The sequence below is a fragment of the Rousettus aegyptiacus genome, unplaced genomic scaffold (genome assembly GCF_014176215.1).
Source record: "Rousettus aegyptiacus isolate mRouAeg1 unplaced genomic scaffold, mRouAeg1.p scaffold_m13_p_10, whole genome shotgun sequence".
Taxonomy (NCBI): domain Eukaryota; kingdom Metazoa; phylum Chordata; class Mammalia; order Chiroptera; family Pteropodidae; genus Rousettus; species Rousettus aegyptiacus.
In genome coordinates, this window is record NW_023416285.1 from 48,226,931 (window position 1) to 48,251,867 (window position 24,937).

Below are 24,937 nucleotides of genomic sequence, written 5' to 3' on the forward strand. Positions count from 1 at the left end.
ATTATTAACCTAAAACCCATTATTATACTATAATATTTAAGCAGTATTCCAAAAGATTAATTTGTTTTTCATTAAGAAAAAGCATGTATCTAATAAAATTCCAAGTAGTCTGATCTGGAGCCCATGTCTTAATCACTATAGCATTTGTTGAAAAGAATGAATAAGATGACATGATTTTGTATACTCTGTGTCAGGATCTATATAAACTACTAACTGAATATACTGAAAACATTACTAAAGAAAAATAAAGATCCATCTAGAAAGAAAGAGTCATAAAGATATTTAACAAACCCAAAAACTCCAACCAAAACAGTAACAACAATAGCTGCTAACATTTAAAATATTTTTTAATCTTTAAAACCACATTGTGAAACAGATATTACTATATAAATTTTATAGATGAGGAAATTTGAGAGACAACAGCATTAAAAAACTTGTGTAAAGTTTGCCATTCAATAAGTAGCAGAACTGGTATTCAAATCCATGTCTCTACAGCTCCAGAATATTCTCTTAAAATCTGTATTTGCTTTTTTCTTGTTTGTTTGCTTTTTATATTACAATGCTGTCATCCCTAAGAAACAGGAAGCACTGCCAAGGGCCTTTTAGAAACGAGGACATTCCAACATTAGATTGCAGTAGAGCTCAGTGCCAAATGAACTGGAGCTGAGCTTTGACAGTAATGATGAAAATGAGAGGCTTCCCACTCTCTGACTGATTTAACCTGTTTTGACCCCTTTCTAAAGGAAGTTTTCCTTCCATAAATCTAGCTAAGCACCTTTTCTATATTTCTGATTATCTACAATGGACATAGCTCAATTAGTTTGGACTACTAATTCCTCTTAAAAGTAGGATGGAAGGAGGAATAAGAGCTATTCAAATAATTCCAGCCATGAAGCTGGATGATCTAAGGGTAAAGAGCCTGGATTCTTGAGGAGACTGCCAAGGTTCAAATATCCATTCTGCCTCCTACTAGCTATGAGACCTTGAGAAAAGTGTTTGACCTCTCTGGGCTTCCATGCCCTCATCTATAAAATGGGGATGATAATCTACCCCTCATTGGGTTAAGATTAAAAACAGAATATATGAAAATTGTTTAGAATAGGGCCTGGTATTTGGTAGGCAGTTTAAATTTTGGTATTAATATTGCCATTATTCCTATAGTTATTGCACAGGAAAAAGATTACATACATTAAATAGATATTTTAGAGATTCTTTAGTATAAAGAAAATATTAGCAAATAACTATATATTTAAAAACGCAGTACTATAAAAATCTGATATATTTATCTATATAGTTTGGAAATTGATTTCCAGCATATTCTGTACATAGGCAGTTTTTAAAACCAGGGATAACGAAAAATAATTCATAAAAATAAAGCAAATTCCTCAATCCATTAAAGTAGGATTAAATACCTACTATGGGGTCAGCACTGTACAGTGTTCTGTAAGTGATATGTAAGATCTAGACCTTACTTTCTATAAGCCTAAAATATTAGAGTAAAAATATCATACATAGATAATCAAATAAGGCAAAGTACAAATAAATGTCAGTGGGTGACACATAACTCAGAAGCAATTCTATATTACCATTAAAATTTATGAGGTCAACCAATAAAAAATTATCTATGTGTATAGTTAGTGTCACTTCTAATGCTAGTGATAAGAACAAATTCAAAGGACTGGTATATTATAAATTATTAATGAATCAGTTAAGCAAAAAAAGAGGGTTATTGAATAATTTCCACTGTAACTTACTGTTGCTATTTTTGTCTCGAGAAAATTCTCCCTTTCTTCATCTACCTTAATTTCATGTCCAGTTTTAAATAATTCAAGCATTTTGGGGATGTCATGGCCAATGGAATCTGGTAAGAAAAATAAAAAATCCAAAGTTATCACTCCATCTTAAAAAGTAGTAAAAATTACTGAACAAGAAAAGCATTCCTCTCGGCCGGGTGCTCACGCCAGAAGATGGTGGTGGCAGTGGCCACGGTGGAGCTGACACTGCTGGAGAAGTCCCTGGGGCTGAGTAAAGGAAACAAATACAGCATTCGGGGTGAGTATCAGGTTCCAGTTCTCCAAACAAAGAATGGTCCAAGTCTAACAGGACTGACTACCTCAGCAGTCAAGCAAGCATATACAGAATATTTGCTTGGGAGCACTACAGAAGAAAAAGTAATAGTTCAACAATGGTTAGAATACAGAGTAACTCAAGTAGATGGACACTCTAATAAAGATGATATCCGCATTCTGTTGAAGAATCTTAATTCACATCCTGAAGATAAAGTCAGCTTTACAGAATATAAATTTACCTCAGCAGATATCCTATTATACTATGAACTTCACTGCTTTATAGCCGACCTGAAAGTTCAAGAAAAGGAGAAATATCTTACTGTATCTCACTGGTTTTGTCACGTTCGGCATTATCCAGGCATCAGGCAACATCTGTCTAGTGTTGTCTTCATGGAGAACAGACTATATACTAGTTCCCACTAGGAGCCATCCATGTTCTACAGAAGAGTGATTTAAAATATTTTAAATGGAAAATGTATTCTGGACCAGAGGACTAATGTAAATTGATATGTGGTCTTTCTTTATTTGCTGAAATTGATAGAATTTTTAAAGTATAAGCTGTGTCTGAATATTTTATTTGTTCTTTAGTTGAAATTTGCAAATTTTAATGTAAAAATTCGACTGCTATCAAAACTTAAGATCAAGCTACAAATTACTTTGTTTTTATAGATGAAAGTTATTTTCATAAAAGTTACAAATCAGTGGCATAACTTAAAAAAGAAAAGCATTCATCCAATGTTAAGATACAGCAAATAAGTTGTGACAGAGAGACCTTATGGTGGCCACATTTCCTGATGTTCATACCCTCGTGTGATCCCCTCCCTTTGAATGTGGATAGGACCTGCAACATGCTCTATACAGAAACAGGAGGATTATGTGTACATGATTACATTACAAAAAAATTGCAATGGCCATCTAGGAGGAAACTCTTCCAACTGGCTCTAAAGAAGCAAACTGCAACATTTATGAAATACATATGAAGAGGGCCACAAGGCAAGAAACTACAGCCCTCAGTAGTTTAGTTAATTCTGCCAAAAAGCCACATGAATCTGGAAGCAAATCATTTCTTCCCCAATTAAGTCTCAGATGAGATCACAACCCTACCCGACACCTTGATTAGAGCTTTATAAGACCGTGAAGCAGAAAACCCAGCGCAGCCGTATACACATTCCTGACATACAGAAGCTGAGACAGTAAATGTGTATTGTTTTAAACCACTAAATTAGTGATAATGTTGTTGTGCAATAACAAATAACTAAGTATAAGCAATGATGCTGCTTATACTTTAGAAACTTGACAACAAATTAAAATAAAATTTATAAAATAATAGCTAACAGGGAGTCTTGAAATCTTTTAAGATCATTTTTCCTACCTTTGTGTGAAATTCATCTGACCTGACTTACCATAAAGAGAAGGAACCAGAAAAGTAGCAATATTTAGCAGTAGAAATAATATCACAGTGAATTATATAGCTCGTTACTGCACAAATAGTTACATGAAGCAAGCATGAAAAAAAGAGTTAAGAATTAATACTTAATTTTTTGGATACTAATGTCACTTTGTCCTCAATTAGGGTAGAAAAAAAGGATGCACTGAATACAGAAAAGAGAAAAATGTAATCAGGGTAAAAACTAAGAATTTTCAAAGGATAACGCAGGAGACTCCATACATAGCTACACTTTCCTAATGTTCATTCATTAACATTTCAACTCAAATTTAATACATAAAAATACATACTTTAATATTTCATACTACTATAACTTAACTTGAAACATTTTCAAATTTTACATAGATAATGTAAATTATTTGAAGGGTAAGAAACACAATAAGGAATGTACCAGTAAAGACACACCACTCCCAGTGTGTCTCCAACAATTCTTTCCATGATAAGTCAACGTGAAAATCTCATTATAAAGAAAGCACAGTATACTCTCAGCATTTATTACTTCTAAGGATCATCAAACCTGTTCAGTATGGCTCAGGAGCACTTTGGCGGTAAATGAAAGTAATTATCTATAAGGAGTTTACAATCTAATTGGGAGAAAAGGGACATGCAGAGGAAGAAACTACTGAAAAATACTAGTTTTTTAGAATCACATTTTGATGTAATTGAGTACTAAACAGTATGAGAGACAGTAACACAATAAATAGTAAGATGCTAATACAGTATTTCCCCCTTAACTGTTTAGCTTGCCATGGTTTCAGTTACCTTTGTTAGATATATGTATGCCAAGTATTCTTCCACAATCTATGGCTTATTTTCTATTTTTTTAAGGGTGTCTTCTCGTGAGAAAATTTTTGATAAAATCTAATTTAGCAACTTTTTCACGCTTTTTGTGTCCTAAGAAATATTTACCTATCACAAGGTCATAAAGACTTTCTCTTTAGCCCTTACGATTAGGTCTATGACCCATTTTGAATTAATTTTTGTGTTTCATGTGAGAAAAGGATACCTAGTTATTTCAGCAGCATTCATTAAAAAACCATTCTTTCTCCATATAACCTTGGTATCTTTATCGAAATCCAGTTGACCATGAGGTTTGGGTCCATTTATGAACTCTCAGTGTTTGATCTATATACATTTATTCTTGTGCCCTACCACACTGTCTTGATTACCACAGCTCTACAGTAAAGTCATCAATCAGACAATGAAATTTTGTTGGAAGAACTTTGTTCTTCCTTTTTAAAATCATTTCTCTATCCCAGGTGCTTTGTCTTCCCATTTAAATATTAGAATGAGCTTGTCAATTTCTTTAAAAAAATTTTTTAACCCTTCTGGGAGTTTTATTAGGATTGCATTAAATCTATAGAAAGATGTTGGAATAATTCCATCTTAACAATATTATACTTCAAATCCATAGCCATAATATATCCCTTTATTTATTTAGGTATTTCTTAAAACTTTCAGCAACATTTAGTACTTTTCTCTGAACAGGTCTTGTACAACTTTTGTTAAATGTATTCCCAACTATTTTTATTTGTTTTATTTTGTTCTTGTGAATGGAGCTGTTTTACAAATTTTATTTTGGTTGTCTATTGCTAATATATAAAAATTCACAGTTGTTTTATGTGTTGATCTTGTATCATGTAACCCTACTAAATTTACTTTTTAGAATTCATTTAGACTATCTTAGAATCATATCCTCTAGGAATAAAGGCTGTTTTTACTTCTTCCTTTCTAATATGTATGCCCTTTATTTCCCTGACTTGGTATAATGTTGAACATAAGGGATGAGACCAGAGATCTTTGTCTTGTTTCTGATCTTAGTTAGAAAGCAATCAGTCTTAATGGTCTCACCATTAAGAATATTAGCTCTTGATTTTTCATAGTCGTGCTTTGTCAACTTGAGAAAGTTCACTTCTATTACTGGTATTCTGAGAGTTCTTATCATGAATGGGCATTAGATTTTATCAAATGCTTTCCCTATATTTACTATGATGATATTAAGGTTTTGTTGATTATTCTGCTGACATGGCATATTACATTGATGTTCAGATCGACTTTGTATTCCTGGAATAAATTTCATTGGTTAAGGTTTACTAATCTTTATACACATACATACATACTGCTGGATTCAATTTGCTAATACTCTGTTAAGGATTTTTGCTTCAGTGCTCATGAGAGATATTGATCCGTAGTTTTCTTGTGATGTCCTTGTTGAGCTTTGATAGCAGAGTAATGCTGAGCTCATAAATGAGTTGGTAAGTGTTTCTTCCCCCACTAGTTTCTAAAAGAGGCTATAAAAAATTCATATTATTTCTGTCTTAAATGTGGGATAGAATTCACCGGGGAGAAGTCGTACGGCCTGGAACTTTTCATTGTCAGAAGTTGTAAATTACTAATACAATTTCTTTACTTGATACAGATCTATTTATATTTTCTATTTCTTCTGGACACTTTTGGTAATTTGTATCTTTCAAAGAATTTGCCCATTTCATATAAGTTGTCAACGTTCATTGGCATAAAGTTGTTCATAATACAGCCTTTATTATCTTTTGGTGTCTATGGGGTATGTACTGATGTCCCTGTCATTCCTAATCTTGATAAATTTTGTTCTCTCCTTTTTTTAAAATCAGGCTAGCTGAAGTTTTATCAATTTTATTGGTCTTTTCAGAGAATCAGTTTTCCTTTCATTGCTTTTTTGTGTTATTCGTCCTTTTACTAGTTCATTGATTTCTGCTCTGATATTTATTGTCTTCCTTCTACTTACTTTGGGTTTAATTTGCTTTTTTTCTGAGTTCTTAAGGTAAAAGCTTAGAACAATAATTATAAAACTTTCTTTTTTAATTTAGCCTCTAAAACTATAAATTTCCCTCTGCAGATTACAATGTGCAAATTATTGCTTTAACACCATCCTACATGTGTTGTGTTTTCATTGTCACTTAGTACAAAACATTTTCTAATTTTTCTTGTGATTTCTTCTTTAATCTATCAGAAATGAGTTGTTTAATCTTAATGTATTTGGAGATTTTTCATATGTCTTTTGGTTACTGATTTCTGATTTAACTGTGATTAGAGTATGAAATCATACTCTGTATGATTTCAATCCTTTTCAATTTATTAAGACTTGCCTTATAACCCAGCAAATGGTCTAATCTAGTAAATGTTCCATGTATACTTAAATAGTGCATATCGGACAACACTTCTTGTTAGGTGAAGTGTTCTGTAGATATCGATTAAGCCGAGTAGGTTGATAGTACTACTGTTCAAGTCTTTTACATCTTTACTGATATTCTACGGGCATGTTCTATCAGTTAGTGGTAGAAGAATATTAAAATTTCTAACTATACTTGATGATTAGTCTATTTCTCCTTTCGATTCTATCAGTTTTTGCTTCACATATTTTGTGGCTCTCTTTTTGGGTGAGCATGTCTTTTTATTATTATAGGATATTCACCTTTTTCTCTAGTAAATTCCTTATCTTAAAAGTCTATTTTGTCTGGTATAAATACAGCCAATCCAACTTTCTAATGCTTACTGTACTCATGGTGTATCTTAATTCTTCATTTTACTTTCAGCTTATTTGTGTTAGAATATAAAATGTGTCTCCTGCAGATAGTATTTAATTGGATTGCTTTTTCACTGTCTTATGATCTCTATCTTTTGGTTTAAGTATTTATTCAATTTCCAACTAACCTAACTATTGATACAGCTGAATTTAGGTCTTTATTTTAATATGTATTTTCTATTTGTCGCATCTCATTTGTTCCTCTGTTCTTCCTTTACTTCCTTCTTTTGTTTTAAACAAAAAGTTTTTAGTATATCATTTTTATTCCTCTATTTAGTTTGAAACTATATTTGTTTTTGTGTTTTTTACTTGCCCTAGAGATTACAATGTGCACATTTATTTATCAAAACTTACTTCATCTTAATACTGACTTGCTTCCAGGGAAACAATAAGTTTGTGCCAGCCTACCTCTATTTTCCCTACCTTACCTCATGATATTGTTATCATGCCCAAACCTTCTTCATCTCCTTTATCTCTATCTTTAAAACAGTATTCACTGGACCACTCAAGACAAAAATTAGGGAAACATTCTAGATTGCTCCCTTTCCCTTACCTCAACAGCTAATCAATAACTCCTTTTAATTCTACCCTATCCCACAACAGCCTTTCTCTCCTCGGTCATCAGTGCCACTCCTCAGATTCTGTCCTTATTCATCTTTTACCTAGCCCACTACATTAGTCTCTTCACTGGTCTCTGTTCTGAACATTTCATCATTCTCAACTCGCCACTCTATCACTTATACAAGCTCCTGCATATAATCCTTCTAATAAGCAAATCTTATATCATTCTTCTGAGCAATAATTTTCAATCCCTTCTCATCTGCATAGAGGATAATACCTAACCTCCATGGCATGGCACACAAAGCCCTCCATGATATGGCCCACTGCCTATCACTGTCTAGCCCCACTGCCCACCACTATCTGATAAAACTATGTACCAAATGATAGAAAGCTGTTTATAAATTCCTGAACACAACTAGCTCTCTCATACTTTTGTGCATTAGCACAGGCCATTTCCTCTACCTGGAATGTTCTCCCCTTGCACGTCAGGGGGGGAGAAAAAAAAAAAAAAGCCTATTCATGTTTAAATGCTCAACTGCTACTTTCTTCATATAATCTAATTCTACAAAGTAATTCCTCATTCCTCTAAGTACTTTGTACCTCTCCCACTGGTATACTTTCTGCATTTTAATACAGCAGTTTGTTCTCATTTCTCTCACCTCTCAATTTTTATTTCCTTAAAGATGGGAACTATTTTTTCTTCTTTCAATCCTCAGTATTAACTGTAGGCATAGTAGGCATGCAATAATTGTCTGCTTATTTAATAAATGAATTATGAAGGTAAAAAGGAAATATGAAGACATAAAAAAGAATGAGGTCTCCTACAGTAATTACAGAGCATGAACAGTTACTTTAAGAATTGTAGGAAATCAATAATAATAGAGGCTCATATATATTATAAACTTGTTATGTACCCAGTCTATGCTAAGCTCTTGCATACGTTATTACAAAAACACTATTGGAAGCATGAAGCTCATTTTGTAGATGAATAAACAGAGGCACGAAAATGTTAAAAAATTTGTTCAAGGCCACAGTGTGACAAAGCTAAGACTAAGAGAGGTATGTATCTATATTAACCACTATTCTATTGTTTTTCTCTATAACCCAATATTAATTTTCACTGCTATTTCTAGGGCTTTGCTATCCCTACTGCTATGTAATTACTCTCCTCTTTGCTCTATGCTATTTCGTTATACTTTTCTTTTTCTTCCTTCTGTTCCCTTTCTCTTCCTCTAAGTCCCTCCATTCAATTACCATAATGAACATAACCTGTATTAAACTATACTGTTGGGTACTTCACCCTGCTATATCTTCTCTTTTCTTCTTTGCTAGGGAATAATACAGGGAAGAAGTAGAATAATAGAAGCCAGGTAAGACAAAGAAGGAATAGTGAGAACGGAGGTAAGTTAAGATTATACGGTGTAAAAGAACGTTTCAAGAAATGAAGAAAACTAAGGACAGATCTTTAAATGCAGCAAACAAAAGGTCAGTGATATTACTAAGAAGCAACATTTTAGCTGAATATGAGAGAGAATGATGTAAGGAAGAAAAACACTTGGTAAGGAAATGAAGACAGCCAATCACTAAAGACCACTTGTTGAAAAACTTGGTATGAAACAACAAAAAAGACTAAGATTGTAGCTAAAAAGGATAGCTGAATTGAAAGGACATTTTGGGGGTATGTGTTTTGTTTCCAGTTTATTTGTTCAACTAGAGAAATCTGAGCACGATTAAATGCTCAGTTGAACCAGTTTGTCTACTGCAGAAAATGAAACTGTTAGCTGTTAGCTCTGAGACAGTAAAGATCTTGCCTGCCTTGCTCACAGCCATCACAATTCAGGCTTAGTACAAAACAGATACTCAATACATACAATTATTCTAATATATATAAAAAAAAATCTATAAATTGAAGATAGTCAACTCTTTAGCTGCAGCAATTTCTATCTTCTACCAACTGAATGCTACACTAAATGTGCATTCACTGTACGAATATTTGTATAGCACCTACTATGTGCAGGTACTAGTCCAGGCACAGAAGAATACAGTAGTGGACAAAATCAAAAAAAAAAAAAAATGTCCTTACTCTAATAGAAGAACTGAATACACACCCACGAATAAAAAATGTAAGATCCCAAAAGTGGTAAGCCCTAAAAAGAATGTAAAAATACAATAATGAGATAATGTGATAATTGGAAGTGGCAGGTAATATTTTATATAAGATGGTCATGGAAGGCCTTTCTGTTAGGTGATATTTGAATGGAAAAGTAGCCAGAAAAATAAGCAAAGAGCATTACAAATAGGACAATGCGTCCAAAGACCTGAGAAGGAAAATGTGTATGAAGAAGGGCAAGGAGGCCACTATGGCTGAAATAAAAGAAATGAAGGAAAGAGTAACGAAACCAGCTGTATAATTATCTATAATAATTATATCCACACCTAATCATCATTAGAATATTTCACACAACAATAGTTTTTAAACTAATACACAAGGGGTAAAAATTAAGAAAAATTTCAAATTGATTACCTTGTAAAAATTCCATTTCAGCATTTTTCTTTATATAACTAGAGTTCTAACAATTTCAATAATGCAAGCAATGCGCTGAAGTACAGCATATCAGTCTATGAGTTAAAATTATTTCCTATTAGAGTTCAATAAAGTTATATCCACTACTCTCAAATATGACACAACACCAAGTTCCTCACAAAAAGCAGTGTCCTACTCAGCAGATGTGAATGCTCTTTGGACAGGTCTGCCAGAGTATTCTTTTAACAAGACTCCAACTGGAGCACTGATGCTCAATTCTAAGAGACGTGTATTAAGAAAATAAATACACATTAGTGGATCCAATTTCCTAATCATGTCTCTTTCCCATCTGCCAATAATTTAGCATGGTTTAAAAGACTTCAACTGTTTACATCTATGCTAACAGAAACCTGATTCCATTAAGTCAAGATATTTTTCACAGTAGTAATTTTTAAGTAAATGCATAATAATATATAAGATTAAGAATAAATAAAATATCAACAAAATCTATCTATATTAGAGATGAAAGAATTTCAGAGGACACATATTTTGGGGGGGGGAAGCTAGTTTACAAGCAAAATGAAACCAAATTTCTTCTAAGAATTTTATAAAGCAAGTTTTAAATGTCTTTTTTTCTTGAAATAAAAAATACTAAGAAAACAAGCCAAATATGCATTTGAAAAAAGAGAATTTGCCTACAGTTACATAAGCAATTAAAATAAAAAAATCAAACAAATGAAGCTGCAGCATTAAACATGCTGCAAAAAACGTGAACATTCAATCCAGCCAGGATGGTTTCACCCACTCCCATTAGTAAAACAAAATATAAGACAAAATGGGAAACTAATGTGCTCAGCTGCAGGGGCTTGTTTGTTGGTTTTTAAATTTCATCCATTTGCTCAAAATGTAATTTCTATTTTACCCTAAAGTCTCTTGTTGGATATAAAGGGAATCAAATGTTCCTAAACAAGAACCTGAATAAGCTCTGAAAATGCATAATACAAGCTTCATTTGTTCTAATGCACATCTGGTGTATCCTGTTTTAACGTTTTTGACAGGTTAATCATTTGTCTTCATGTTTAAAGAACACAAATGTTTTGCTAGTGCTGTTAAACAGATCATGTAGAGGTGAAAAGAAAAAGGTAGAACAGAGAGGTCTGCCTGTTTTTTTCAAGATGCTTTGTTAAGCAAAAGGTGGGGACATACCTAGGTAACTTGACCCCAGTGTTTGGAAGGTATAATTCATTATAAAAGTAAAACTAGAGAAAGCCATTAATACAAATAAACATTTTAAAGGGAAATTTTTCTTATTGGAAACAAAGAAGTTATTTGAAAACCTTTCAGACTAAAAACAACAATGCCAAATTTTGAGATGAAAATGGTAAAACGAACAAACAAACAAACAAACAACAACAACAAAACCCTCAATGCTACAGAAAATAGAGGCCAAAAGGGTTACTCAGAGAATGGATAAAGAAGCAAAGGTGACAAAATTAACTTCTGTGAGAAACTAGTTCAGCATGCAAAGCAAAGAGGTAGCTGAATACAGATATATTCAGTATTTGGTTTCATTTTAATTGACTATTTTTAGTATAGTTCGGTTGTGTTAAACTTGATTTTAATTAGAAAAAAATTATGAGAAATATTTTCATCAAATTGAACTGTAACTTGTGCTTAATTTTTAAAATAAATTTCAATTTCAGGTCTTACTTAGAAAAGACTATAAAGTCTGATTCCATGATAGCAAATACTATATTGTAATGGAAATCCCTAGTAAAAAGTTTTAAATAGTCTGAGATCTAATAAGGATGTGTTGTTCAATGCAGGCTACCAAAAATAAACAAATAAAACTCTAGAACAACAAAAGAATTGGAGAGTACATATGAAATTGCTTTAACTACAGAACATGATCTATGATTCAGATAAGTGTTAGTAACTACCATTTATGAAGAATATTAGCAGGATTTTTCAGCTCAGCTAGAGTTGAAATGTGAAGCCCAATCTACTAAAACATTTTAAATAAATCTGTTCTGTTTACACCCTAAAATTTTATTTGCAATAACACCTATCAATAGCAAATATCCAGAATCACCTACAAGAAACCATTATGACTTCATATATATGTTGAATGCTGACATAAATGAGCATAAACATTATCGATAAAGACATATAAAACAGTATAATGGCAATGTACCTAGTAGGTAATACATTCCATTAATTTCAAGCTAGAATAGAGCCTGAATATAAAGTATTATACAGTAACTAGGTTTTCAAATTATATTAGATTACCAATATCAGTTTCAAAGGAAAAAAAATCAAATATATATGTTCTTACATAACACAAAACTCAAGGAGCAGGACATATTTTTTCTACATGTATATTAACAATTTCGTTTTCTAACTAAACATATATATTATAAAGTTTTTGATACCATATTGAAATATAGAAAGAATTCTCCCCTTTAAGATAAGCTAGCAGGTACAAAATGGTCATGGGGAGGTAAAGTACAACATAAGGAATAAAGTCAGTAACACTGTAATAACTAGGTATGGTGCCAAGTGGGCACTAGACTTATTAGGGGGATCATTTCATAAATTATATAAAAGTCTAACCATTATGCTGTACACATGAAACTAATAAAATACTCAATGCAAACTGTAATTTTAAAAACAACAAATTAAAGATAAGAATTCTCTCTTACTTCGAGTAAATTTTGGAAATTTTTTTTTCAGCTTCTTCTTTAATGGATTAAGCTCGGGCATTATTTCTGGAACAGCTACATAATAGTCTGATTGAATTTCGTCATCCAAAATCTGAAAATCAGGGAAAAGATACAAAAAGCTTTATCCTTCTGAAAGAAAATACAGTATAATGCAATCATTTCCCTTATAATTTAGAAAACAGACATTAGGCATAAATCTTTAATTCAAATACAAGGATCATATGAATACATTTACCAATTATGAAAACCTCTGGCAGCAAAACATTTTCTGATCTTTTTCTTTCTAAAAAAACCACATCCACTTAAAAATATATATTTAATAGTTTTACTTCTTCCATGGGGTTATGTTAGGCAAAAGTATTATAAGCTAGAACATAAAATTGATGTGTATGTGGCTCAAAATCCCACAAAGCTGTATTCCTATGTCCATTAAAAATAAACATGCTGAAAATTTTGCAAGAGATATGTAAAATTAATAACCACTAGCTGCCAAATTAGTAGCAAATGCAATGCCTTCCTAAATTTAGAACACTGAAAGAACTGAATCTATAATTATTTTCACAAAGAACTGAAACTAAAATTCTCAAAATAATGAACTGTAAAAGTTCACTTATAGTTAGTTTACTTTACAGACTTTAATTCCATTCTGAGAACAAAGAGAATACCAATTTTTAAAGACATTTTAAATTAATTCAGGCAAGCACCCAAAATAATTACACTACTACAATATACTCCATTTAAAAATTTAGTTGATTATAAAATAAAAGAGCTTTGTAGAACAATATTGCCTGGGCAAAACATATTTTACAATGATTCTTTTTGCTTACCACAATATATATCATTCAAAGCCTTGTTTCGGGAAACCTAAAAACTTTAACTCTGGCCAAATTAGGCTGTGATTCTGGAATTTTATCTTCCTGTTACTATTCTTTCATACAAATTCTTTACTCTTTAGATAACAAAATGTTCCACTTAACAATAACAACTTGCATTATATGAGCACTTACCGCATGCCAAGCATTTAGCTAAATATTTTACATGGTTTAGGTTTATTCAGTTTTTATAATAATTTTGTAAAAACAAAATTATTTTAAAATCCCTCAGAAGCAAGCATACTTGTAACAGTTTGAAATAAAGGAAAATGAATTTAGTAAATAAATATCTCACCTAAGAAATGACTAAAAGTTCAGTAAATTTATCCTATCTCCACCTATTACACACACTAAGTAAAACAGTATTTAATTAAAAAAATACAAGAATGTGTTGAAAAAAATTGCAGCCAAGATACTATTTATAAAACTGTATTGAATTTACCTCATAATCTGAATACCTTCTAAAAATAACATGGATGAGTATTAAAAGATACCAGGGAGTAACTTGCAATAATATACTGGTTATGATGCTTTATATAGGCAACATTTCCCCCTCTATTAATAGATCATTCCTGGGGAACCTAAAGAGAAATTCTGTACCTGTAGTATTCTATTTACCAAACAATTTCAAAATGTACTTGGTTTCTTTATTTGGGTAACTTTTAAAATTTGTCTTATTTAATGAATTTAGCACTGCAGAACACTTTCTGCTTCTTTACCATTACTTTCTTGAGAAGTAACTCCTGAACATTTAAAGAGTGAAGGTATCTATTTAAACTCCATTGTTGCCATGACAGCTCTACAACTCTTACATCTACAGGAAGAAAACAGATGAAATGCAGTACACAAGTTTAATAAGAATAGTATTCTGATTGCAGAGACCAAGTGTAGGTCCCAGGCCTAGCTGGTCCCAGGTCTGGCTAGGAAAAGGACCCTAGATTTAGAATGTTACATTAGTGTGGTAGGGTGCCTAAGCCTAAAATATGTAAACATAATTCAGCTTATGGTATCACACATATGTGGCTGAAAGTCACTATTGTACTGATATGTGTAGAGCCATGTGGTCCCCTGGGGAGCAGAAGAGGAGTAGAAGGGGAGCAGAAGTGCATGCAATATTACACTCCCCACAATAGAACTGCACTCCCTGCAACAGAACTGCGCTCCCCACAATAAAGTTGGTGCCTGCCATTTCATTCTCATGTCAGCCTCTTGTGCATTCTTCCAACTGAGTGTCTCACCATCAAGACCTTCCCTTCTCAATCAGCTGTCTGCTGACACTTGGTGTAGTTCGCTGGATAACAAGGTGAGTACAGCCCTCAGTACTCCAGATGGTCCCAGGTGAAAGAGACCTGGGTGGCGGACATGTAGCCCCCTGCCTCCCAGTGGTATTCCGTGGCCGCACATCTGGCTATGTGGACACCCCCGGAGGACTGGGATGAAGTGAAGCCTCGTCCAGAGGATATCTGGAAAGCCCTGGATATGCTGAAGCCAAATGTCCCGACTGGAGGCAGGGTGTTGGGTGGCCTGGTGTTGGGCGGTGGTACGGCAGGCCAGCCTGGAGGTTCAGGATCAGGCTCAGAAGGTACAGCAGCTACAACGCCAAGACAAAGCTCTGGCAAAGCAGCTGGCGGCAGCAGAACATATGCTGCAGGGTCCTGACGGGTCACTGCCATCATCTGGGTCTGGGAGCCTACTGGTGGTACCGCAGCAAGTGCAGCTGGTGATACGGCAGCAGGCTGAAGTGGAACAGCCATTGGCCCCTGGCGGGAAGCTGAGGGTGCAAGCTGATGGCGTCACCCCCCGAAGAATAAAAAGCAAACCACCTTGATTCAGTACATCCCCGCCAAACTCCGGGACCTTACAAAATGGGTACAGCAGAGAGCTAGTGAGATGGTTCTAGGGTGGCTGCTGTGGCTGTGGGATGACGGGGCCAAAGGGACTGAATTATCTCTGGAAGAGATGACTCAGCTGGCCTCTGTAACAGTGATACTGTCTCTCAGGCAGCGCCTCCAGAATGTGGCGCATAAGGCATGAGGAGCAGGCAATCACTCCCTGGTTAACTGGCTCATGTCTTCTGCCCAGACATGTGGGCCGACCCAGGGGAACAGCCAGAGACAGTGAGCAGATGGACCATGTACTTAGATCTGGCCCAGATAATTCAAGAAATGGGCACGCGACGGATGGTGTTTTGCGCCCAGTATATAAGCTCTGATGAAGAGGTATTTACAACCCATATAAAGGACTTGATTTTAACTTTTGGCCCCATGGCGGCACTGCTGGCCCCTTATGTGAATAGGCGGATCCACGAGGTGACTTCCACTATGGCTAGGTTGGGGGATGTGGAAGTGAAACACAAGGAGCATTCCACCCAAGTGCACGCCCTACTGCCTGCAGCACTCCCAGATCAGCCAGGGCATGGACAGAGGTGTGGCCAAAAAGCAAGTGCAGAGCAGCGCCCAGGCCGTAGAGCGAGCTGCAGGCAAATGTAGTTTGATCTTCTCGCAGCAGGGGTCGCTGCATAAAAGATTGAGCAGCAACCTAATGAAGTGCTGCTGGCGCAGTGGAATCAGCTGCGCCCTGACTAGCAATTCACTCCTATTCCCGGGAAAGCCAAACCTATGAGGTACGGCTGGCTGATTAGGCTGGCTGATTATCTCTCTGATTAGGGACTCAGCCAGGGCACCCGGTTGACGGGGGAGCCGGCTGACCTGAGGCTGCGGGAGCTAAATAAGGTTACACTGCCCCTGTGTGTTGCCGTGCCGAACATCACGTACATCATGGACTGGTTGTCACAAGAACTTAGACGATACCATTACGTAGTGGACTTGGCAAGTGCCTTTTTCTCTAGCCCTACCTTGTACCATGGTCTCGTGGCTCAAGATTTAGCCAAGTGGAAACAACCGCCCGAAGTGCACTTGTATCATTACATTGATGATATAATGGTAATCCCTGATTCTCTTACAGAGCTAGAAGGAGCTGTAACCAGGCTGCAAGAAGTTTTCACCAACTGTGGTTGGGCAGTCAACAAGGACAAGGTCCAGTTACCTAGGTTCTCTGTCAAATTCTTGGGAGTTTTCTGGTTGGATAAGACAAAAGTAATGCCAGAGGCAGTGATTGATAAGATACAGGCATATTCCCGACCTGAGACTATGAAATAGCTCTAAACCTATTTGGGACTGCTGGAGTTTTAGAGAGTGTTTATCTTCCATTTGGCCTTCTTGATGCAACCCCTGCACTGTCTAGCACGATGGGGTGCCCAATGGGATTGGACTCCCAATATGAAGGAGGCCTTTAAGGCTACAAAGCAAGCTGTAGTACAAGCCCAAACTCTATGCGTAGTAGATCCAGCCGTCACATTACTGCTTACAGTGCAGGCGGATGATAAAGGTTTGGGATGGGGCTTGTGGCAAAAGCACAGTTCCTGCTGGTCCCAAATGTGGAAAAGCGCAGAAGCACGGTATTTTCTGACAGAGAAGCAACTGGCTGCCACGTATGCAGCCCTTCTGGCCAATGAGGCCATCACTGTCCCTAATCTCATAACCATACCATCCACATACCTTGAGGAGGGGTGGCTGTGGTCTTAAGGAAGACTCCCTGTACAGGAATTGCACAGACCCTACACTGTCCAAGTGGAGGGATGTACCTGGAGCGGCAGGCACAGTTCTCTGCGAGCCTCTGGTAAGGTCAACTGTACCTCCTATTGGGACCAGTGCAGTTCCAATCAGAGCTCTTGGCGGAAGTTGCTGAGATGGGAGACATATGGAGTCCCTATGTAAAGAATTGGACTCCCATCCCTGAGGATGCCTGGTACACAGATGGCTTGTAGCATGAAATGATGGGAGCTATCGTTGACATGGGCACAAGCACAAGTTGCCATGTCACAATGCCCCTGGTGTGCTGAGCAGCACCCAGAGAGATGGAGGGTAAAGAGAACCCTGGGGGATGATCCCTGTGGTGCTAAGCCACTTCAGGAATGTCAAGTAGATTGTGGACTCAAGGTGGCACCCTCCAGGCCAGATCCTGTGTGTGACCCTGTAGGGATGGAGTGTAGGTTCCAGGCCTGGCAGGTCCCAGGTCTGGCTGTGATCCAGGCTTGCGGCTAGGAATAGCAGCCCTGATTTAAAATGTTACATTAGTGTAGCAGGGCACTTGTGCTTAAACTATGTAAACTTAGGGTATCACGCATGTGTGGCTAAATGCCACTATTGTGCTCTGATATATGTAGAGCCATGTGGTCTCCTGAGGAATAAAAGGGGAGCACAAGAAGTGCATACAATACGGCGCTCCCCGCAATAGAACTGCGCTCCCCACAATAAAGTTGGTGCCCGCTGTTTCATTCTGTCGGCCTCTTATGTATTCTTCCAAATGGGCGTCTCTCCATTGAAACCTTCCCTTCTCAATCAGCTCGGTGCCGACACCAAGCTGTACTCTCAAATTCCAAAGAATTTGTAGTACTGTTTATTTTTATAATTAAAATAATTTTATCAAGATTCATGATACATCAGAAAGAACTGGATACCATTCTCTAATTCTGACCTAGAATCTGTATGAAAGCATACTCTCTTAATAGTCTCCATTAGTTCTGCTCCCAAAATTCATTCTGGAGATACTACTTAAAAATCCAGAATCCACAACAAATTTAGAGTACCACTATGGTAGGAAAAAATATAACTTCCCCCAAATGAAAATCTTGATATGGGACAAAAGATAAGTTTTCAAATCACTTTTTCCTGTTCTAAAAAAAAAAAAAAGTACTTCATAGTCTAAATGATTAAATTTGGAAAAGATTTTAGAGAATGTTAAGAAAAATGTTTTGTATTTTCAGAAATAATTCCCAAAATTCAACAGACATGCCTCTTCTTCCACCTATTAAAAAAAAAAAAAAAATGTCGTCCTGTTTCAAATGAGCTCCACAAATTCTTTGTTATTTTTTCAAAGCAGGCTACATAATAATTTGTTGCCTCCATGCTGAACCTATGCCACTCTGAACTGAGGGGAGGGAGGTAAAAAGGTGGGGTATGAAAAGAATAACCAAAAGTACTGTATTACAGAGGTCAGATACTATCGTTTGTGATCTATTAATCACACTTTTTACTCCAAAAAGACAAAACAAATATTTGATCTTTAAAACATGAATAGAGATACCTATGTGTGCTACTTTTTGGATTTTATTTTAAATCTCACATTCAAAACCATTAGGACTCATGTTGCCCCTTCCAGTCAACCCACAAAACTCTCATAAACATTTAGAAACGAATTTAAAAAACACTATAAGTCAAGTATAATTAACATCAGACAGTTTGGATAGTTTTTTTAGTTTCATTTTGATACGCGAAAGAATAAGAAATTTTTCCCGTGTTCTACTATAAAACTCTACTAACCAACTCTCAAAAGATATGAGCATATTGGTTATGGTCCACATAATAAATCAATAGATGTCAAACAGAGCAATTTCTATAACTAATGAATATGTAAACAACTTTTTACCTTCTGAATCAGATTAGTTCCTCCTGCAAATGCAGCTCCATTTTCTTCTGCTATTTTAATTTCTGAGGCATTCTACCAAAATATAATAGTTTGAACATCAATCTTTAAATAAATTCAGTCTACTTTCAAGTATTTTGGCAGAAATAATATTACAGTTCAAAATAAAAAGTGTGGTTTTTACTTTTAACTGAAAATGCATCGTCTACGGCCATGCCAACCTGAACAAGCCTGATCCCATCTGATTTTGAAAGCTAAGCAGGGTTGGGCCTGATTAGTACCTGGATGGGAGACCACCTAAGAAAATCAGGTCCTCTAGGAGTAAAAAATAAAAAATAAGGGATTGTAAGCTGACGAGATTCTTGCAATCTGTGAGGTAAAATAAGGGTTGCCTCGCCTAAATAAGTAAATTAAACAAATAAACAAACAAATAAATAAATAAATAAGAAAATGTATCAATTTTCAATTAGAAGTATCAGAAAAATTGCATTCAGAACAAGTTTAGCTGGTAGGTGATTGAGGTGTTTATTGTAACATGAGGAAATGGCATTGTTACATCAAAATGGCATTCAGAACATACCAAATGGTTCAACCTAATTTTCAATGTCATTAAAACAACATCTTCCAAAACTAAAAGTTTAAGATATATTTAGTTTTGCTAACTTAAATGGAAACATTTTATCAAACCAATCTGGAAAAGAATTTTTAATTTAAGAAAGAATAGAACCAAAATTAATTCTGTTGTCTGACAACTCAGAAGAATAATACATAGTATTAGTTATTTTCTTTATGTTCCATTTATACCATTTGGTTTTACTGTGAAATATATCACTCTCATAGTTATTCAAGTTTTGTGGCATTCCAACAGCTATATTCTCTACTTTTCTAGAAAAAAAAGTAAAAATTTCTTCCTTGAAAGTGAAGTACATGGAGAAGAATCAAAATACTTTACAAAACAAATTCGTAAACACATTATAAACAAATGTTATTGTTACCATATTTGTTATAGCCTTGACTTTGACTTTCCAGACTAAATATTTTTAAAACTGTGCTTCAAACCATTAAGTAGATGCTTTGTTTTAAAATAATTTTACTATTGTTGTGTGAGGGAGAGGAGTATAAGCAGGAAGCAGGAGCTCGTAGGATAAATTCTATGCTTCAGTTTCTTGTGAGAAATAATGTGGTAGATTACTAATGATGGAGTTAATGTTCTAGTTTAGCTCTTTCTCACACTAATGACATAACCTCAAATGAGTCATCTTACTGCTTTGAGCTACCAATGGGAAAAATAAGACTAGGTGAATGCTAGAATTTTCTCTAACTCTACTCATTCAGTTATTCTAATCATTGATTAATGTGACATGTAAAAAATTAAATGATAGAAAAAGTTGATAAAGTTTACTCACCCCTGTAAATACAGCAACTTTATTGATTTCTGAAGTAAATGGGTATGGAAAACTAAGAACACTGGCAAATGGCTCCACTTTTTTCTAAATACACAATAGAAAAATAATTATGAAAAGTTCATTCATCTTGTCTGTATCTCTCCCATCTATAAGTAACAGAAATGACATGTTGTTTTTAATATTTTATTTCTACTACATGTCTTCTCATTAATCCAGAACTATTCACTGATTACAATTTAAGGCATAAGAAACTATATTTCTTTTGTAAGAAACCATAATGAAAATCTAAATCTCTTTCTAGCTTCATACTCCCATGGCACCTGGCTTCTATCTTTCCATCATTCGTCACAGTCTCAAATATATTAAAAGATGTGTTTGCATATTTCTATCCTCCCCAGCACCTAGTACAATGCTTTCCATATAACAGATGCCAATAAATGTTTGTTTGCCATACTGAATTAAATTCAAAAGAAATTAAAATAACATATTTTTTTAACGCCATCAAGGAGGACATGAATGCAACTGTGCACACTGAACAATAGACAATATCCAACTGATCTGCTCAGTAGGTTCCCCTTAATCTCCATCTTTGCCTCTAAACAACAGAATGCCAAGCCCAAAGGGCTCTTCTTCTGAGTAAGTCTATTTTGAAACAACCTAAACCACTTTCAGATGTATCTGGGAAGTCAACTGAAAAATCCAAAATAAACAGTGGTATGCATTTGAGGCACCCTAATTAGGTTGGAGATTCTCCAGGGCCTCAGAACTATTTTGTTCAGTCATTTGGTCAAGGCCCTGTATAGGTCTGTGACTAGGAGGTTTAGAAAGAATTCACATGGAAACAAGTTCTAGGTCTAATTTTGGTGTAGTCTTAAGATGTGGAAGTAAAAGAAAAGGGGTTGTTCCCTAACTAAAATTTTATTTTTAGAAAAACTTTAAGTAAAGATAACCTCCTGAGGACTTTTTTTTAGGCAAGAAGGCACAAACTCTTAAGTACACTTTATATCAGACATGCAACTCAGCTTTATTTACTGGCATTCCTTCGCCCTAACATGTCACAACTACTTTCAGTAAATTTCTCAATGGCAAGCAATCATAATAATAGCATCCCCTGGGGAATACTGGCTTGTTGTGCAAGCCCTCTATAAAAAAAAAAAAAAAAAAAAAAAAATCTTAGGAAGACAACAGTACCCTTTAATGTTATTAGTTTATCAGTGGCTTCCATTTATGAAATGAAACTTATGGTCCTACAGACTTCTTTATGAACTACTTTAATGGTTGACTAGAAAATAATCATCTTAGATACATTTTTTAAAATAAATGAACTTATAGTAACACTGATATAAAATAAAATTACAACAGGACTAAGAAATGAGACGTATCTGGTTCTAATTCTAACGCTATTCCTACTCTGAACTTGAGCAAGTTACTTCATATTTGGTGTCTTAGGTTCTTCTGACATTATTATAGGATTAAATAAGAAAATGCATGCAAAGCATTTAGTGTTTTGGCTGGTACATGAAAAAGTTTCCAGTAGATGTTTATTATTATTAAACACCTACCAAGTCCTTTACATGTATTATCTCATTTAATCTTTGCTATTACCATATGAACTAAACATTTTATCTCCCTTATAAAGAGATGAAAAAATAGATCTGAAGAGGTTAAACTAGAAGTCCAAGGTCATAAAGCAAATTAGTGGTGACATCAGGATTCTGGCCTGTACTTGTAATCTGACTCCAGGGCCCATGCTCTTTAGCAGTGCTGTACCGCCTCCTCCTACATGCTCAATTTTATTGTTATTGTTGAGGTCATTTCATTATATTCAAAAACTTTGCCTTCTATTCTAACCAAAAAGACATCTTCAGAATAAAATTAAAATATTTCCAGGAAAATGAGATTTTTTAAGTGAGAAACTTATAAAATTTAGAGCTACATTGACCTGGATTCTAATCTAGTGTTGTTCCTACTTTTAGAACTGTATAAACAAACATCTTCCACGGAACTGCAATATATAAAAAGATAAAGCAAAGAGGTTCCGGTTGAAGAGAGGGGCTTGCCCTCGCCTGTGCAAACTTAGTCTCAAGTCAGGACTTTAAGGAAACATCTGAAGGCCACTGAGCTAATCCAAAACCCTCACTTAGAGAGAAGAAACATAACACCCAAGCAGTTTAAAAACTTTTTCAAAGTTACAGTAATGCCTCAATTAACTTTAATACTATTTTTGTTGCAAATTGATTGGGAGTTGCCTGAAGTCTAGCTAAACAGAAGTCCTACAACTGGGCACAACCAAAGAGGCCACCTTAAGACCGCTAGGAGGTACAGAGATGTGAAACTGGGCTGGTTGCACACCGCGTGTGGCAGTTAAAAATTAGAAGGAATATCTTAACTTCAGAGATCGCTCTAGAGAAGCAAGGAGCCCTACCCCTACACCAGGCTCCCCAGCGCAGGGTTCCAGTTCCAGGAAGAGAAATCCCCACAATTTCTGACTACGAAAACCGGTGGAGAGTGTGGCTAAGTGAGAGGGAGGGAGGCTGGAGTCCCGGGAGTTCCTCATAAAGGGTCCATGCATGAACCTACTTGCTGGTGGACTCCTGTGCTCTGAGCTCTAGTGATGGGGCAGCAGCTTGAAAGATGGCAGGGACACCCAAAGAGGAACCAAAATGTCTGGCTTCAGGGCAAGGGCTGGAGGGGCAGCTTTCTCTCAGACAAAAGTGCTGGCAGAATCCATTGTTTCTTGGTTGACTCCCAGAGTGAAGAGTCAGGCAGCCCCCATATCTGAGTCCTGTCTAACTCCAGTTGCATGGCCCTGGTGATTTTCTGAGATATCACCCCAACCCACCCAACTCGCAGCCCATCCGAGCCACTGACGTTGGCTTTTTTTATACACATGGCCCGTCTTGGCTCATACTGTGTATTTTCCTAAAACTTTTCAAAGGTTCACAAAACCTAAACTAGCAGTATCTGGCCTCAGTATACCCATTGCTTTTCTCATACCTCTGGCTGAGTGGCCTCAAGCCAGCACTAGCAGAAACCTGCCTCGGTTCAGGGATCAGCCTCTCAAAGCACCTCCAAGTCTAGCACAGATGGCAGCCATCTGCAGATTGCTTGAGGACTCTTGCTAGGTGGCCCCAGGCAGAGAACAGGCTGTAGCTGGAACCTGTCCCAGGAGGTCCCAGGCCAACACACCTAGTAGTTGCCTTCAGACTGAACTGGAGCACCAACGAGGACTACATCCAAGGACGACAAACCCAAAGGGTTCTAGAGCCCTGCTAAAGTGAATCCAGCTCCATTGGGTCAGCCCCTCACAGCCAATCAGCCCAACGACAACATGAGGGCACACACAACCCATACAAGAGATGCACCTAAAGCACACAGCCCAGGTGACCAGGAAAGACTGTGCCACTGGGCCCCAAAGAACCTACTACATAAGGCCACTTACTAAGACAGGAATTGAAAACCTGTTTGAAGAAAGGAGGACTGAAAACTTCCCTAATCTGGCAATGGAAATAGACATACGAGCCCAGGAAGCACAGAGAGTCCCAAATAAGATGAACCAAAGAGCCCAGCACCAAGACACATCATCATTAAAATGTTAAAGACAAAGAGAAATCTTAAAGGCAGCATGAGAAAAGCAATTAGCTATCTCTAAGGGAGATCTCATAAGACTGTCAGCTTATTTCTCAACAAAAACCTTGCAGACCAGAGGAACTGGCAGGAAATATAAGAAGTGCTGAAAAGCAATAACCTACAACCAAGATTGCTCTACACAGCAAAGCTATTATTTAGAATCAAAGAAGAGATAAAGACCTTCTCAGAAAGAAAAAGCAAAAGTTCATCACCACCAAACCAATATTACGGGAAAAGTTACAGAGACTTATTTTAAAAGAAGAAAACAGATCAAAAATATAAATAATAAAATGGCAATAACTATAAATCTAACATCAATTACTTTAAATGTAAGTGGATCAAATGCTTCAATCAAAAGATAGGGTGGTGAATGGATAAGAAAACAAGACCCTTATATATGTTGCCTACAACAGACTCACTTCAAATCAAAAGACACACACAGACTGAAAGTAAAGGGATAGAAAAAAAGTATTTCATGAAAATGGAACTAAACAACAACAAAAAAGCTGGGGTAGCAATACTTACACCAGGCATAACAGACTTTAAAACAAAGATCATAGCAAGAGACAAAGAAGAACCCAGTGTTCCCACTTCTGGGTATTTATCAGAACAAACTCAAAGTACTACTTTGAAAAGACATGTGAATCCATATGTTCATT

The 24,937-nt window shown here is 35.9% G+C and overlaps 2 protein-coding genes across 2 annotated transcripts in view; one reads left to right on the forward strand and one right to left on the reverse strand.

Annotated features, from left to right (window-relative positions):
• MRPL1 (mitochondrial ribosomal protein L1) overlaps positions 1–24,937 on the reverse strand; it is a 57,066-nt gene that overhangs the window by 19,360 nt on the left and 12,769 nt on the right. The window contains 4 exon segments of the mRNA XM_016154418.2: positions 1,755–1,861; positions 12,866–12,977; positions 19,246–19,317; positions 20,649–20,732. Of these exon segments, the coding sequence (XP_016009904.2) occupies positions 1,755–1,861; positions 12,866–12,977; positions 19,246–19,317; positions 20,649–20,732 (375 nt within the window).
• LOC118608569 (eukaryotic translation elongation factor 1 epsilon-1-like) lies at positions 1,968–2,492 on the forward strand. Its single transcript, XM_036227343.1, has one exon. The coding sequence runs from the start codon at positions 1,968–1,970 to the stop codon at positions 2,490–2,492; it is 525 nt and encodes a 174-aa protein (XP_036083236.1).

What these genes read in the sequence shown, in the direction of transcription:
- LOC118608569 (XM_036227343.1), top strand. Translation starts at nt 1,968, where the DNA reads ATGGTGGTGGCAGTGGCCACGGTGGAGCTGACACTGCTGGAGAAGTCC.